Raw genomic sequence first — 16,762 nt, 5'->3', positions numbered from 1 at the left:
GATGATCCTTTGTAGCAATTTGCTCCATCTTGTGCTCAAGCTTTATAGCACACATCCTGGTCAGTATAGCACACTCTCTGCGTTCTTTGCACTTGAATCTTTTCCGACCCTTTCCTCCTAACTTAGTACCTCATCCTGCACACTCTAGCAACTACTTTTGCAGATATTATCCAATTAAGCACGTTACACTGACCAATAACCAAGGCTTAAAACGAGACTTATAACGAGTTTTGGTATTGATGATGCAGGTTCAATGCTACTGCGTGAATTTGTTATAGCGATTAGATGAAATTGAGAATTTGAGACGAATTGTGTCGGCAATTGTCATATTTTGAGTTAGGTAGTTGCCTTGTTGCCACATTATGTGGTTAAGCTTTCAACAAAGCTTGAATCAGCTTCGTGTCTGAGAGCTGCTCAATTCTTGGTGACGAAAGGCCGAGGCTTGGTAATTAATTTGTTCTCAAGTTTTGTTTCTTTGTGATTGTATATGCCACTGATTAGTCCAATTCATGAATTTCATATGCCAATTGTGTTGTGTTGTTTCGCACAATCGATCAACTGAAATAATTTGTTTTTGCTTTGCAAATCTTTGTGGGGTTAATGTCAGACATGTTACACCTTTCCATTGCTTAAGCAAAGCGTTTGTTGATACAACACTTTTACACCGCAGCTTGCCTGATGAGTTGATTTTTTGATGTATAACTCTGTTATGACGTAGACCCATCTTTGTTAAGTGATGATGATTATGGATTACATCTATGGTTTTTATACCTTGTCATTGTTTCTTTTTACTTTTACTTATAAACGAGGACCTTGTGATTGTAATTTGCTCCCCTTGCATATATTTCAAGGATGATTCCTTACACCCTTGGGAGAGCATCTTGTGTTGATAATGGAGAAAGGAGAAAAGAAAGATCGGCAGAGATAAGAAAAAAAACTATTACGATATTGCATCAGGAAAAAGAATGGCATAGATGATCAAAGTAAACAACACGTGAAATATTCGCTATATTAAATTTCAGCTTACCTATTTCCTATTGATTTTTCAGAATTTGGATGGTGGGTAGTTTAGTCAATTGATAAATATTGTGTGAAATATAATAAGAAAAAAGAAAAGAAAAGAGATAAAAATAAAATAAAAATTCCTTATTCTAAAAAATTCGCATGCCTCGATCACATTTTCTGAAAGGTCAGTGAATTTAATCTCAGTGCCCAGATCTTGAAAGGTCAGCGAATTGAGAATCATATTCCGAAATCTCTCAACTTTATTTGTGTTGATTTATAGTAATAATATATATTAGTATGATATTTAGATTTCATGAAGATTTTAATTGTTTGGATATGTAAATTGGTTAATATGATATATATTTTTATGTTAATTATAAGAAGTTAATTTTCGATTTTTTCATTTTTATACTATATTTGTGCAATTTTGAATTTCGAATTCGTTAGATATATTTGTGTAATTTTGGTTCTTAATTGATGTTAATTATAAGAAATTAATTTTTGATTTTTTCATTTTTATACTTCCTCCGTCCCATAAAAGCTGAATCGTATTCCTTTTTACTCCGTCCCAACAAAGTTGAGTCATTTCCTTTTTTTACAAAAGACAAAACATCTAATCTCTCTTACTTTATTCCATCATTTATTTTACTCTCTCTTATCTTTCCTACTTTTTTCATCTTTCCTATTTATTTAATATAAATTCTTAAACTCCACCAAAAGTTTTGTCTCAACTTTTATGGGATAGAGGGACTAGGGAGTAGTACTATATTTGTGCAATTTTGAATTTCGAATTTGTTGGATATATTTGTGTAATTCTGGTTCTTTGATTCGTATGGGTTTTGTAGTCCGAGTTTAGTTTTTATGGTTTTGTTTTTCAGACAATTTGGTTCGGTTCAATTTTATTTTGATGAAATTTCAATTTTTTTAGTCAATTTAATAAAAAATCAAATTGAAAACTAAATACTAACCCTGCCTATAATAGCACTTAACTTGTTTTTTATAAGAGAACTGATCAATAAATTACTTGTTCGTTCGCTGTTTGTAATATTTGAGAAAAGTAAATATAAATTGATCAATTTTTCATGAATTTGTTTTTTATATTTACAATAATATCTATAAAATCGGCTTTTTTGGCTAGTAGAAAGAAGATCAAATATCTCTCAAATTTTTAAGATGGATAGGATTTTTGGGACGAAAGTAAGATAGTTCAAAATAATTTATTCGTTTGATAAGCAAAATAATTTTTGTTGATAAAATTTGTAAGGAAGAAAATACCCTTATTATGTATTTAATTTCTTTTACGGATCTTAAATAGTATATAGTAATTTCTAATAAATTAGTTATATTATCCGTTTATATATTAAATTATAATACTAGAACTTATGACCGCTAAAAGGTGTATTAGGTCCTTAATCAATATTTGTATGATGAATTAAGATTAGCTTATAATCAATTTTTTCATGAATTAGTTCAGTAATCTAATTTTGTATAAATAAGTATGTCAATAATGTAATTGGTATCCAAAAATCAAAATTTGACAGAAAATTTTCAAGAATCCAACAGCTTCATCTCCAAATTTCCATGGCCTCAAGGATCCACTACCTAATTGTATTTTCAAGAATCCAATAGCAAAATTTGATAGAAATTTGGCCACAAAATCTACTTCATCTCCAAATTCTATGTCCTAAGGAAGACAAAATCAAAATCGAGCAAGTCTAGATAGATGACCAAAATCAAGCAAAAACCATAAAACGTAAAATTGAATAGAAACTCAAAACTGATTACGTGAACCCAGATTTTAAGCAAGAGGCTCGATCAGATCCTCGATTGCAGTAATCACAGGCCCACAAAAATTGACGCAAATAAGAGAATCGACAAAGGATAGCATTTGATCTTGTCACCGCCTCACCAGATCCAACCCGGTAGCCATGGAGCGACAACACTCATGTTGCAACGGTGGTTGTCAGCAGCGCACCACTACCGCCAAGGGAGAGGTGAACTGAGACCCGAAATCAAGAACAAGTACAAGAGTTTGGTGGTTCAATAGAGACTCGTGAAAGGCTCGCATAAGAAACAAAATCCTGCTCTCCATATAAAAAGAACGGAAACGTCGGCCAGAGCGATATCACGTTCTAAGAAAATCATAGCTACCACCAGGAGACCGCGCAGAAGATGTCTAGCTAGATCAAGCCATAGAGGGGGAGGGTTGGAGAAGAGATGGTGAGAAAAGAGAGATGTGAAAGAGAGGGCATTTATGTATCCACTAAACAATACACAAATCCACCAAATTGGTGGGCTAGACTTATCGCGAAAACTTGGTTAGAGGATCGGCCTGAGTGCGGGCAAAGGGGGGGCGCTGACCGCAGCGCCCCGGATACGTGCTTTTTCTGGCTGCCGGCAGTCGGAGAAGGCGTGTCCACTATTGTGGACACCCTAACATATATTCTTGGGCCCATGGAAGCAACTTTCTTGATAACCAAACAAATGATTGAAGCCGGTATCCAGTCTTTTCCTACTCTACCTAAGGGCATCCGCAATAGTGCGGACGATGTCGTCCGTCGCATTATCCGCCACTGCAGCATCGCGGACGATGGGTTAACCATCGTCCGCGGATGATGCGCGGAGAATACCCCATCGTCCGTCGCATCGTCCGCCACTATGGACGACGCGGACGATGCGACGCGTTTCCGTTTTTTTTTTTAATTTTATTCAATTTTCAAAACATATATATACCTCTCATTTTCACTTCATTTTTCACTCTCAAATTCACACTACATTTTCTACATTTCAAGCAAAATGGATTTCGGAGATTACCCAAATCCGAATAGTCCGATGTTCGGTGGTGCACGATGGTCGGGTACAGAACCCAACGAATACCGGCCATTCGACACCAACACCGAGTACGATCCCAACTTCAGCACCGACTCGTACGGGCTGTCCGACATGGAGCCTTCTCCCCACCGCCGCTCCCTCCGCTGCCGCCGCCGCCGCCGCGTCTGGCTCCGCCACCAAGAAGAAGCAGACCAAGGCACGAGCCTAGAAGTTGCCTTTAACGGAGCTGTGTGAAGAGTTAGCCCCAGGAAGGATGAACTACTCCAACCCCGAATCCATCCTCTTGACGAGATGTTGGATTGATGTTTCGGAGGATCCGGCGTTCACCAACAACCAGAAGGTGACTGCGTATTGGGAGCGCATCGCCGAGAAATACAACGCGGCCAAGCCGGCGTACGTCTACAAGCGCCACAGGGAGCAGCTCCGCAAGCACTGGGATCAAATAAAGAAGCAGGTAAATTGTTCGCGGGGGAGTACGAGAAGTGCGAGAGGGAGCAGGGAAGTGGCGAGAGTCTCGCGGATGTGCGAGACAAAGCGATGCAGTCATACATGTCATTGTACGGCGATTTCAAGCACTGCCAGTCCTGGGCGCTCTTGAGGGACAAGCAGAAGTTCATTGGTGGTGTGATTCCCCCATCGACGGCGGCGAGGAAGAGGGCGTCGAAGCGCACCTTCGCTGATTATACAAGTAGCGAGAGCGGCGCGTCTCCAATGGACCTCAACAATCCGGTGTTCGACGATGAGAGTTCCGGCACACCGATGTCCTCCCGGCGTCCCCCTGGCATCAAGGCTGCCAAGGGCAAGGGCAAGGCGACCACATCCGCCGCGGCGCCGTCTGACCAGCCCCCGAGCCCGACCCCGAGCGAGACTTCGGGTGCGTCGCATGCCTATACGGATTTGGTGGCCTCCTCTGACTACAGGACGTTGTTGGACGCGCACAACGCTCTGATGTAGGCGACCAACCCGGCTCAAAGAGAAGACATCCAACGGATGATCGATGGCCTTAGTCGGAGGTTGGGACTACTCTAGACGAGCCGATGGGGTGTTTTTTTTTTTTTAATTTCTTAGTTTGTAACTTTTTTTTTATTTCTTAGTTTGCAACTTTTTTTAAAAATTTTCTTATTTTATAATTTTTTTTTAATTAAGTAAATGTAGGATTTGCTTTAATTGTGTTGTTTTTATTTTTTTATTTTGCTTGATAAATTTGCATAAATTATATAAATACAAAATAGAAGTAATATGCTTATGGCGTAGCTTAGGACGGGCTATGATCCGTCCCACTGCAGGTGGAATGAGAGGAGGATAAAATGCTGACGTGACGGTACATAGGACGTCGCTTAGGGCGTCCCACTGTGGATGCCTTAAGTGATGAAACGAGGCCTACTATGTTAGGTACGGAGTATTTTTACCTTTTAGTACACAATAATTAAAATAGAGAAAAATAGATCCGGCTTTTTCACCAAACCTAAATTATTGGTATACTCCATATATTTAATATTCCCATCCCAAATACTCGTTCTCTGTTAGAAAAAATTTAATACTAGTAAAATAAAGAAACTCTTCTCTCTACTAAACTCTTTCTCTCTCCCACACACAGATATACATATTGATTAAATCTTAAAAGAAACCCTTTTTCCCACCTCAACCCCATTCGAGATCCACCAATCCCACACCTCTTTCGCCTCTTAAACCCTAGAAACCACCGCCGGTGCTGCGGGAATCACTCGTCGGACCTTTCACAGATTCCGACCTTTCACAGATTCCGACCTGAATCCAGAAGTAGAGGGAGAAATAACCGACCTCCGGTTTCTCTCTCCGCGCTCTTTGATTTGGATCCGTTTCGTATCCAGGTACGATCCGATCGGGAGATCATTAATGCTCCAATCATTTCTATCCTCTTCTCCTATTAATAGGCTGAATTTGATTGTTACTCCTATTTGTTAAAGCAGCTCTAGGGTATCATTTATTCACGGTTGCGGTAGTGATTTAGATAATATTTTAGAAAAAAAAAATTATTTCATGTGGTTTGGGATTTCGCAGGGCTATTTTTTGGATTGTCGATCAGTGATGGCAGCACCAGCAGCGGAGGTGGCGGCGGCGGAGACTCAGCAACCAGTTACTGCTCAAGTTGTGAGTTCGCTTCTCAGTTTTCCTTCTATTCAATGTGATTTGGTTTTTTTCTTGTATAATTGAAATTTTTTATCGATTTTGTTGGTGCGATAGGTCGGGAACGCATTTGTGTCACAGTATTATCACATATTGCATCAGTCACCAGAGCTTGTTCACAAGTTTTATCAGGATACCAGTAAGCTTGGTCGTTCCGAGGAGGATGGCTCCATGAGCATAACCACCACTATGCAAGTAATCTCTCTCTCTCTCTCTCTGGATTGGTGTAATGTAAATTATGTAATAGCTGTGCTGAACATAAGTTAATTGTCAATTTGAAAATATATAGATATTCTATGGCCTGTGTTAATGAAGTCTTGTTGAGATTGTAAAATGTTGGTTTTCCACGTTCTTTAGCTGATTATGTGGTCTGACTATTCAGGCCATCAACAGAAAAATCATTTCGCTCAACTACGAGGAGTTGAAAGCTGAGATTAAGTCCGTAGATTCTCAAGAATCATTTAATGGTGGAGTTCACGTTCTTGTGACTGGCTATTTAACAGGAAAAGGCATCAAAGTTAGGCACTTTGCTCAATCTTTCTTCCTTGCTCCGCAAGACCGGGGTTACTTTGTTTTGAATGACATGTTCCGTTATGTGAATAACGATGGTGTTAGTCCAGCATTGGTCCCTGATGTTGTAGTTCCTGTTCCTGAAGAGCCAGGTTATTTACTTGTGCAGGATTTTTTGGCATCTTGTCTTTCTCGACAAGGTTGAGCTCATATATTTCTTGTTTCCTGTCAACAGTTCCCATCCCGGTTCAGGAGAACCATGTTTCTGAGCAGATCGCACCATCTGCAGAAGAAGCTGTTTCTGGAGAAGTGTACAACCCACCAGAGAATGGGGACTTGCCGGTTACTGAAGAAGAAGAAGTTCCTGAGCCGGAGGTTGTTGATGAGGTTCAGGATAATACAGAGCCAGTGGTTGAAACCCCTGCCAAAATTGACGAAGCGCCAAAGAAGTCTTATGCTTCTATTGTAAGTGTGACCATTAGCAGTTCCAAAAAATAAGCCAGCTCATGTTGTCCTTCCTTTCTAGTTGCTCACATTACTTTACTTTCATACCTTGTTTAATCTATTGTGATCTGGCTCTGGTTCATCTTGTTTCTATCTTGTTCCTGCCTATTGCTTGCAATTTTGTAGAACTATAACAAGAGTGTGTTTCTATGTTTCCAATTACCCAACGTTTATCTATCCTGGCTCATCTTGGCTCATGATTTCAGGTGATGCATCTGAAGGCAACTGCTGCAACTTTCTCGCCGCCTCCTGCTGCTGCCCGAAAAGCTCCCCCAAAGAGCTTGGACCAAGTGAAGCCTAATCCTATTCCGACGCCAGATGGTCCAGTTTCCAATTCAGATGTTTTTGATCATGAACATAACCAAGAGGGTGAAGGCATGTCTTTGGCTGCAGTCCTTGCATCTCGGTTGGATCATCTTTCTAGAATGTACAAACTGATATGTCTATCTGTTTTATGCAGCTGATGGGTTCTCTATATACATAAAGGGCCTTCCCATGAATGCTACTGAAGCTTTACTTGAGGACATATTCAACAAATTTGGGACCATAAAGAATGATGGAATTCAAGTTAGAAGCAACAGAGTATGTTCTAATATAATAATTCTCATTAACTATGGAAGGATAAATGACAGATTTTTCTACTGTACAATTTCTTATATTTACATCATTATATGTTTGCTGCAGCAACAAGGATTTTGTTTTGGCTTTGTGGAGTTTGAGGAGGCAACATCTATGCAAAAAGCCCTCGAGGTATGGTTTCTACTTTCTATGCTATGGTGCAAGATAAGAGCAAAATATACGTTTCTATACCTTTATAGTTTGTGGATGGCTATTGATTGATTACTGTGGAAGGCTATTGATTGGAGAAAGAATTTCATAGTTTGTCATGCTTGTAGTGCTTTTACTGTTCTGTTCTTTTTTTCCTGATTGTAGCATGCTGCATGCCTTATTGTTTGTTTGATATAGTTTTGGCGTGACAGATTTATTCAGGTATCATTTTCTCATGTCAGATTAGCTTAGGAACTTATGTATTAGGTCGTTGGCTCTCTCTATATATACTGCTCCTTCCGTCGCTTTCAAAATGTCCACCTTTCCTTTTTTAGTTTGCTCCACTCAAGATGTCCACTTTCTATATTTCGAAATAAATCCCTCCCCTCTCTCCTTATTAAAGTATTATATTTTTCTCTCTACTTCACCTAACAACTCATCCTAAAATCTCGTGCCACTCAAGAATGTGCACATCTTGAGTGGGACGGAGGGAGTATAATTTATGATTTTTTTCTTTGGGAGTTCATTACCATATCTTTCCAAAGAAATGTTTGGATGCAATATCTGAAACATAATTTCTTACATCCACTCAAGCACTTGGTCAAGTATCTTTTGGTTGAGAGGATTGATGGCAATCTGATTTGAATTGGTTAGTGGTGGTCAAGTGTCAACGATAAACAGTAATTGTTAACTTTTGTTTGGATCCCACATAGCATAAACCATCAACGCCAATGATTCCTCTCGTATTTCACTTCCTAATTCCTAATTCTACCGACCCCACTGAGCCACCCTTATTTTTTCATTAAGTTACGGTAGCCTTCATATCTTTTTCTTTCTAAATTTAATATTATGAATCATTGGTTATTTTTGCTATTCTGCATTGCTCATACCATCTTCACATTACAGGCTTCTCCAGTAACAATTGGTGGGCGTCAAGCCTTTGTTGAGGAAAAGAGGTCCACAAATTCTCGTGGTAAGTGGATTCTGTTCCAACTCCCCCTCCCAAAAAAAAAAAAAACTCCGACTGTTCTTTGCTTGCACTTTCACATTCGTTAGTTATTTGGTTGATGTTTTGCATAATGCACTGTGGTTCTAGTTTCTCTGTCTTGCCTTCTGCTGGATTTCTGAAGATGTGTACTCATCTTAGACTTTTATTGAGCTACTGCTAGATCATTGTCTAACTTGAACATGATTATGAACATTCATATCTGATCATTGCTTATCTTTGTGACGGTTTATTTTCTGTGAGGCAGGAAGCAACAGGGGAAGGTTCCCATCAGGAAGGGGCTCTGGGTTCAGAAACGATGGAGTTAGAGGACGAGGTGGCTATGGTGGTGGTAGGGGATATAATAGGGGTGATTTCAACGGCAGGAGTGAGTTTGGAAACAGGGGTGGAAACCGGGGAGGTTCCGCAAACCGTGATGGATATCAAAGGTCTGAAAGCATCAATAGCAACGGGGGTGGCCGTGCCAACCGAGCTGCTGGGATGGCCAACGGCAACACAAAGAACACAACCCCTCATGTCTCTGCCACTGCTTGAAGAGACGTATCTTCAAGTTAGGTTCTGTTATTCCCTTCTTCTTCCCATTTCAAGTTTAGTTTTTACCTCGTCGGAATCTTCTTTTCTGGCAGTTCAGTTGCGGCGCGACGTGTGCAACTGAATTATTCTTCGGCCATTCTTCTAACTCATTTGTTTCTGAGTTTCCTCAGTGTGGGTATAAATTTATCGGTAGACGAGATTGGGTAGGTTTTTTTGTCTTAGTAGATTATACTGTCAATGGCCCAAGGAGAAGTAACTGGATTCTTCAAACAATTTTTTCTCCTTTTTTGGGTATTTGAAGGTATCATTTTTCTGCATTTTTCTACGTTGTAATGTCTCTAAATGAGGAACTATTTTGGCTATTATTACTTGTAGACTCAGATCTATTGCTGCGTTGCACCACGTGATTAATTTAATCCTAAATTGTTAATGACGTGACTAGTATTTAATATTTATCATGAATTTGGTTAGGAATGCGACTCGTCGAAATTTGAAGGAATGTGTCAAATTGAGATATTGTGCTTTAATCTATTAAAGTACAATAAGTAAATTCTGGCGTCATTAATATTGGGCGTTTATGTTGTCTAAGATTTGATTAAACGCGCAAGCCCAATACCATCAAATTTGTCTAGTGAATCCAAAAATACAAATTTTTTAATTCTATTAGGCCATCCACAATGGGGCGGAGGATAGCCCGAACGATGCATCCTTTGCCCCTTCGTTCGCCACTGTAGGGTCGCGGACGATGAAGTCTTCATCGTCCCGATCTATCCTCCGCGGACGATGTAAGTCCTCCGTTGCATCGTCTGTCGCATCGTCCGCCACTGAAGGCGGCGGACGATGCGACGGACGATAGAACGCGTTTTTCCTTTTTTTTTTTTTTTTTTTTTTTTTCAATTTTCACACACTTTATATACATCCCATTTTTTCACTCCTTTCACTCATCCACGCTCTCTAAATATTTCAAACAAAATGAATCCCGGAGATTACCCTAGTCCGGATAGTCTGATGTTCGGTGGTGGTGCACGGTGGCCCGGTACAGAACCCGATGAATATTGGCCCTTCAACACCAACACCTAGTACGATCCCAATTTCAGCACAGACTCGTACGGACTGTCAAACATGGAGTCTTCTCCCACCCGCGCACCCGCCCCACCTTGCGGCCGCTCCTCCTCCGCCGCCGCCTCGGGCTCCGCCACCAAGAAGAAGCGGACCAAGGCAAGTGCCCAGAAGTTGCCGCTTCTGGCAGTGAATGAAGAGTTCGCCCCGGGGAGCACGAACTATTAGCCGGAAGAATCCATTGTCTTGACGAGGTGTTGGATTGATATTTCAGAGGATCCAGTGTTCGCCAACAACCAGAAGATTGTTGCGTATTAGGAGCGCATCAGTGAAAAATATAATGAGGCCAAGCCGCCGACCGCCTACAAACGCCAAAAGGAGCCGCTCCGCAAGCACTGGGGACAAATAAAGAAGCTGGTCAATTTGTTCTCGGCGGAGTACGAGAAGTGCGCGAGGGAGCAAGACAGCGGCGAGAGTCTAACGGATGTGCGCGACAAAGCGGTTGTGTCGTATATGTCAGTGTACGGCAATTTCAAGCACTACCAGTCCTCAGGGCTGGCAATTTTTGATCCAACACGAATCCGCACGAATTTAACCCGACAAGAACACACACGTTTAGGATTTGGATCCTTATAGGGTCGACCCAATAAGAACCCGGAAATTCTGGGTTGGATTGGGTTATCCGTTAAGAAAAAAAAATTATTTTGATTATTTCTATTAATTAAAATAATATATTAAATTTTAAATTTAATTATTTTTATTAATTAAAAAAATATTATAATATAATTTTATTAGTAAAAATATGATTAATACTATTATTAATTATATTATATGATAAAAAATTATTAATGCATACTTAAATTTTAATAAAAAATAATTATTTTAACTTTATTAGTTAGATTTAATTTTAATATACTTTAATTTTATTATTTGGATTTTTATATTATCTAAATTAATTATTTTAATTTTGTAATATCTTATTTTATCGTGTAATATCATATGTCCGCCGTTATCGTATATCGTTTATATTGTGTAATAACTTACTATCACTAAAAGATGACTGATATTTTTTTGGATGATACGAAATTCGCACGAATCCGACATGGATCTGTTTGGGTTGAACCCGATAAGAACACAATGATTTGGGTTGGGTTGGGCCCCGATAAGATTGGGTCGATATTGGGTTGACCCGATAGCGACCAACCAATCCGCACGATTTGCCAAACCCGATAGCGACCAACCAATCCGCACGATTTGCCAGCCCTACCAGTCCTGGCTCCTCTTGAAGGAGAAGCAGAAGTTCATTGGAGGTGTGCTGCCCCAATCGACAGCGGCGAAGAAGAGGGCGAAGCACACCTTACCCGGTGATTATACGAGCAGGACAACGGCTCAACTCCAATGGACCTCAACCAACCCGTGTACGAGGGTGAAAGTTCCGGCACACCGATGTCCTCCCGGCGTCCTGCTGGCATCAAGATTGCCAAGGGTAAGGGCAAGGCGACATCCTCAAATTATATAAGATTATTGAGGATACGACGAAAGAAATTAATTAAATATTATAAAATGCGGCTTGTTCGGTAGAATGTACGATCTTAAATCTTTTAAGTATTCAACACTATTTAAATCTTACTACTATTATTTTTGTTTTTTCTTGTTATGTAGTAGTAGTATATTAAAAATGAGATTTATGAATAAGATAAATCTCTACTATTATTCCTAAAATGCGACTTGGTTTCCTCTCTCTTCCTTGCATTCAGGATATCTATAATTTTGACTGAAACGAAATTTTAGGAAAATTTGTTAGGTGAAGTATGTATAGAAAAACTATAGTTAAATATTTTAGTGAGAAAATAAGAAACATAGACTTATTTCCAAATATAGAAAATGTGGAATAAACTAAAAAAGAAATATAGATATCTTAAATGGGATGGAAGAAGTACTTTATATAATCCTTCTTAATATTCACTGCCAAAATTAATAATTTTTTTCATTCTTCATAAATTGAGATCAAATTGCTAAAATTTTACATCCAAAAAAATCCAATCTGTCTTAGCTACGATATTTTATTTCTCTAGTACTACTATCTTTTGTTGTTTACTATAGATAGTGAGAATAACATATTCTTACGTTCTCAAAAATTCAATTCAATCCAAAGTTTCTATCACTTCACAAAATTATTTCTCCAATTTTAACACTAATAACTAAATTCCAGCAAAAATCGTATTTCAATTATTGTAATTTATTATTTTTGATTTATTTTTACAACTTGTCATTTTTGTGTGTTTTTTAAATAATTTTATAATAAAAATATTTTAATACAAGTATTATTACTCCACTCGTCCGGAAAATGTTGTCTATTTTTTTGCCATTTCATCCGTATACAAACTATTGTCCACTTCACTTTTTTTCTCTTTATCATTTTTGGTAAATAAAACACACTTTCCACCAACTCATTACACTCACATTCTACACTCCACTAACTTTTTCATTCACTTTTCTTCACATTTCTTAAAATCCGTGCCGAGTCAAATGTGGACAACATTTCACGGACCGAAGGAATATAAAAATAATATAAAAAGATATACACTATATTGGTGGTTGTTAGGTTATTGAAAAATTGCCAAAATGATACTCTCCGTCCACCAAATGTGCACACATTTTAACTCGGTGCGTATTTTAAGGAAATTTGAAGATAAGAGGTGGAAAAAATAGTCGAATGTGGATCCTGCTTTTATATATTGATTTTATATTACAATGTGAGTATAATGAGTTAATGCAAAGTGATGGTTCATTTATAAAAAATGAAAAAAGCTAACGTGGATAATATTTTATGGACTAACTTAAATGACAATTGTGGACAACACTCGGTGACGAAGGGATTATGTTGTTGAGGTAGAAGATTATTGAGGATACGACGAAAGAAATTAATTAAATATTATAAAATGCGGCTTGTTCGGTAGAATGTATGATCTTAAATATTTTAAGCATTCAACACTATTTAAATCTTACTACTATTATTTTTGTTTTTTCTTGTTATGTAGTAGTAGTATATTAAAAATGAGATTTATGAATAAAATAAAAGTAATAATTTAATTAAATAATTAAAATAAAATACATAATTAAAAATTAAAAGTACATAATTCTATGCATGATCGACGCAGCCGAAGCATGTCCAAATTTTTCTTCACTAAATCTTACTATTTGAGTTGGCCATTTTGCTCTTTATTGCACGTCTACTTATGACAAGCTGCATATGATCATGTATCGTATATTCTTACACGACGTTCGTTGGCCTCATGAGCCTCCATTCATTTGATGTATCGTATATACTTATTACAAGCCATCCGTAAAAACAGTTGTAGTAATTATATTATAAATATAATGTGTGGAATGTAAATGTTTAGAGGGTGTAATCATATTTATAGGTGAAAAGGTAACAATATTTTAAAAGAAATAGCCGTTTGTACTAACTAGAGCTGTTTTTAATCCTTTTACTATTAAAATCAAATTTCGCATTTAGATTAAGATTTACAAAAATAAAATTAGGTGAGTTACGTGGCAGGCCTTGATTTGCTCACCTTCGGTATGTTTTTGCATGTATAGCTGCTTAATCGACCAAAAGTGAATCCACAATAGATCCTTCATTCTAATTGAAATCATTACAAATTTCTGCCCCACTACTTATTTTACATTTAAACTTTTTTTTTTCATTTTGCCTCACTATCTATTTTACATTTAAACCTATTTTTTTTCAATTTTCTTATAATTGAAATCCCCATTTCCAAATGACCACTTACTCCTACTAAAACAAAACACATTTTCCACTAGATTGAAATGGGATCAACATCTTGGCTGCCTAGCAAAAGTCTTAAAATCCTAAGCATAACACAAAAACTGATTACGTGACGACGGTGATGTGCCGGAGCGGGTGAGACACATCTCGGCAGCCGGCATGCTCCACGAACTCCGCGGGAGAAAACGAGCTCCCATGGCACACACACATTATGCTCACTTCCCTCTTATCGTACTTGTACAAGAACCCCATCACCCTCCTCCCATTCGGCCCTTCTCCCGTCGCTGACACACACGGTATACGACGCTCGCCCTTCCGAGCTTCACCGCCACTCTCAGACGCAGACGCAGGAGAGCTGCTGCTCTCCTGCTTAAGCTCTGCTTGCCACGGCCGGCTTCCTGCACCACCTACAAAAATGTACCAACAAACAACGTTAAACATGTATCAAACGAGATAGTAGGCAGACATCTGCCGGTAACATATACTACTTCCCAGCCCACTATTAAATATCTCATTTTTTCTAATCCACATTTGACCGCCTCATTTCACTCATATTTTATTATAAAATTAATATTATAAAATTAATATATAAATATGAGACCCACGTATCACCATTTTTTTTAAAAACAATTTATTAAAATCCGAGAGCTAATAAAAAATGGGACATCTAATGGAATGGGGGGAGTATTTCTCTAAGATGTGCAAAGTTTAATTAACAAACATAAAATTCTCACCTATGCTGTAAAAATCTGGACATTGCCCCACGGATTTCACCCCATCGCCATTTTCCGAATCACTCTTAGCTTGGACGAGTTGTACCTTGGGGTACAAGCTCTCCTTCTTCTCACTGAACAAGGACAGCCCTAGCTCATCTGCAACTTCATCACTGCCATTTTTCCTCTCAAAATTCAATTCATTCTCTCTGACTTCCCTATCTCTAACTCTCCCCTGAAACCTCTGCGCCTCCACAAACAATTTACCGTTGACGAATCTCGACCTCTTCACCTTCTCCTCTCTCTTCCTTCTCGCCTCTTGCCTCCTCGACGCTTGAATCTCTCTCCTCCTCTGCAAATCATCCGTCTCAGAAAAATCAAATCTCGAATTACCGCTCTCGCAATTCGATTTTCCCGCGTATTTCCCGCCTATTGAAAGCTCCAAACTCAGCTCCTCGCAATCTCCCATTCTCAATTCCAATGCTAGCTTGAATTCTCGAAAATTCTCTCTAATTTCTAATTTTTTTTGTTTCCTGTTGCTTTTTCTCGATTGGACTAGTTTGAACAACGTTGAAATTGTGAAGAAAGAGATAGAGAGAGGGAATATAAGCAGGATAGAGAGAGAAATTATATGGAGGCGCCACGTGGCGAGTGGGAGGGGTGGTTGTTGGACACGTAATAGGTTAAGAGTTAACTACGGAGTTAATATTAATCCTCTCTCCAAATCGCAAATCATTGGCTCCTAATATCCTGCTTAATTTCATAATTAACGAAAATATTTCTCTGCACGCTTTCCCAACCGCCACGTGAGCGGCACTTGAGGACAAGCTTCAGCAGCCCGACACGTGTCGGATGGAGAGAGGCTTGGGTCGCGAGGAATAAGGGGTGAAGACACGTGGGGGAATATGCGGTGTCAGAATTCGGGCCGTCGCTGTTAGTTGCGGGCTGGGCGCAACGTGGCGGACGTGGGTCCTCACGCCAACTGCGTTAGTTCGGGCCGGTGGGCCTGCTTTTGTGTATAAAGAGATTCGTTTGTGGGCCCCCTCTGTTAGTCCTATTTAAAGTTACAGGGATATTTGATCGAATTCTATACGTGTCGTTTAATCAGAAAAAAGTTTGGACAATTTGGTCGTTTTCGAATTTTCGAATTTTAACCACTTTTCTTAACAACAGTCCTGTAATTTGATACTCCAACATTTGGTTTGATATAAAAATAATAAGGGATATTGGAATTTAATATTATGAAATTTTAAAAAATTAAGTTTTTTCTATAAATTTTTAAATTGATAAATAATATCACGAATTTTACTTCGAGTTTGTTTATTTTTACGAATGAAAAAACTCTCGCAAATAATATTATGATACGGATTTCTTTTCGTAATTTCTCGACAATAATTTTGGGAGCTTCAAGTTTTTTAATCTTTGAAGATAGTTTTTCTTGAAGCACACCCTCCAAAATTGTTCTTCAATCTATTAAAATAACATGAATTTTTTCATTCGTGGAAAATAACAAACGCGGGATAAAGTTCGTGATATTATTTGCCAATTTTAAAGTTTGTTGGAAAAACTCATTGTTTTGAAAGTTTCATGATATTAGATGTCAATATCCCAAATAATAATGAAATGGGATAATATATTATAGATAAAATTGAGATAATTAGTCACGAGATACTAAAACAATCTAATCTTGACATCATGATGGTGGATAATAATATATTATCACGGCTGAGTTTTAAAGAATAAATACAATCGAACAAAAGTTACAACTAATCACGATCTTTAATCAAGTAATCGTGGCAACCGAACGAATCCTATATATCTCATGTCATCATTTTATTTTACTTGTCATATGACAATATAAATACACAAGCT

The 16,762-nt window shown here is 38.3% G+C and overlaps 2 protein-coding genes across 2 annotated transcripts; one reads left to right on the top strand and one right to left on the bottom strand.

Annotated features, from left to right (window-relative positions):
• Positions 1-5,378: 5,378 nt before the first annotated feature.
• On the top strand, positions 5,379-9,711 carry LOC125200854 (nuclear transport factor 2-like). The gene is made up of 10 exons (XM_048098657.2): positions 5,379-5,687; positions 5,878-5,967; positions 6,061-6,198; positions 6,386-6,665; positions 6,749-6,978; positions 7,224-7,392; positions 7,478-7,599; positions 7,702-7,767; positions 8,692-8,758; positions 9,039-9,711. Exons 2-10 carry the CDS (start codon positions 5,905-5,907, stop codon positions 9,323-9,325), a joined length of 1,422 nt encoding a protein of 473 aa, XP_047954614.1. The 5' UTR covers positions 5,379-5,687; positions 5,878-5,904; the 3' UTR covers positions 9,326-9,711.
• Positions 9,712-13,995: 4,284 nt separating this feature from the next.
• Positions 13,996-15,462, bottom strand: LOC125201915 (uncharacterized). The gene is made up of 2 exons (XM_048100212.2): positions 14,912-15,462; positions 13,996-14,584 (listed from the first exon to the last, which is right to left on the bottom strand). The coding sequence occupies exons 1-2, from the start codon at positions 15,357-15,359 to the stop codon at positions 14,283-14,285; spliced, it is 750 nt and encodes a 249-aa protein (XP_047956169.1). The 5' UTR covers positions 15,360-15,462; the 3' UTR covers positions 13,996-14,282.
• Between the last annotated feature and the right edge of the window lie 1,300 nt (positions 15,463-16,762).

The sequence above is a fragment of the Salvia hispanica genome, chromosome 2 (assembly GCF_029641045.1).
Source record: "Salvia hispanica isolate PSC_SH4W2 chromosome 2, Shi_PSC_v1, whole genome shotgun sequence".
Classification (NCBI taxonomy): Eukaryota; Viridiplantae; Streptophyta; class Magnoliopsida; order Lamiales; family Lamiaceae; genus Salvia; species Salvia hispanica.
The sequence above is the reverse complement of the archived record's forward strand: the minus strand, read 5'-3'. Positions and strand labels throughout refer to the sequence as shown.

Excerpts from the sequence above, each read along its gene's own strand:
- LOC125201915 (XM_048100212.2), bottom strand. The coding sequence starts at position 15,359 with ATGGGAGATTGCGAGGAGCTGAGTTTGGAGCTTTCAATAGGCGGGAAA. Across the intron at positions 14,585-14,911 it reads TCCAGATTTTTACAGCATAG|GTGGTGCAGGAAGCCGGCCG; the intron begins GTGAGAATTTTA and ends ACATTTTTGTAG.
- LOC125200854 (XM_048098657.2), top strand. The coding sequence starts at position 5,905 with ATGGCAGCACCAGCAGCGGAGGTGGCGGCGGCGGAGACTCAGCAACCA. Across the intron at positions 6,666-6,748 it reads TCCTGTTCCTGAAGAGCCAG|TTCCCATCCCGGTTCAGGAG; the intron begins GTTATTTACTTG and ends TCCTGTCAACAG. Across the intron at positions 6,979-7,223 it reads AGAAGTCTTATGCTTCTATT|GTGATGCATCTGAAGGCAAC; the intron begins GTAAGTGTGACC and ends TCATGATTTCAG.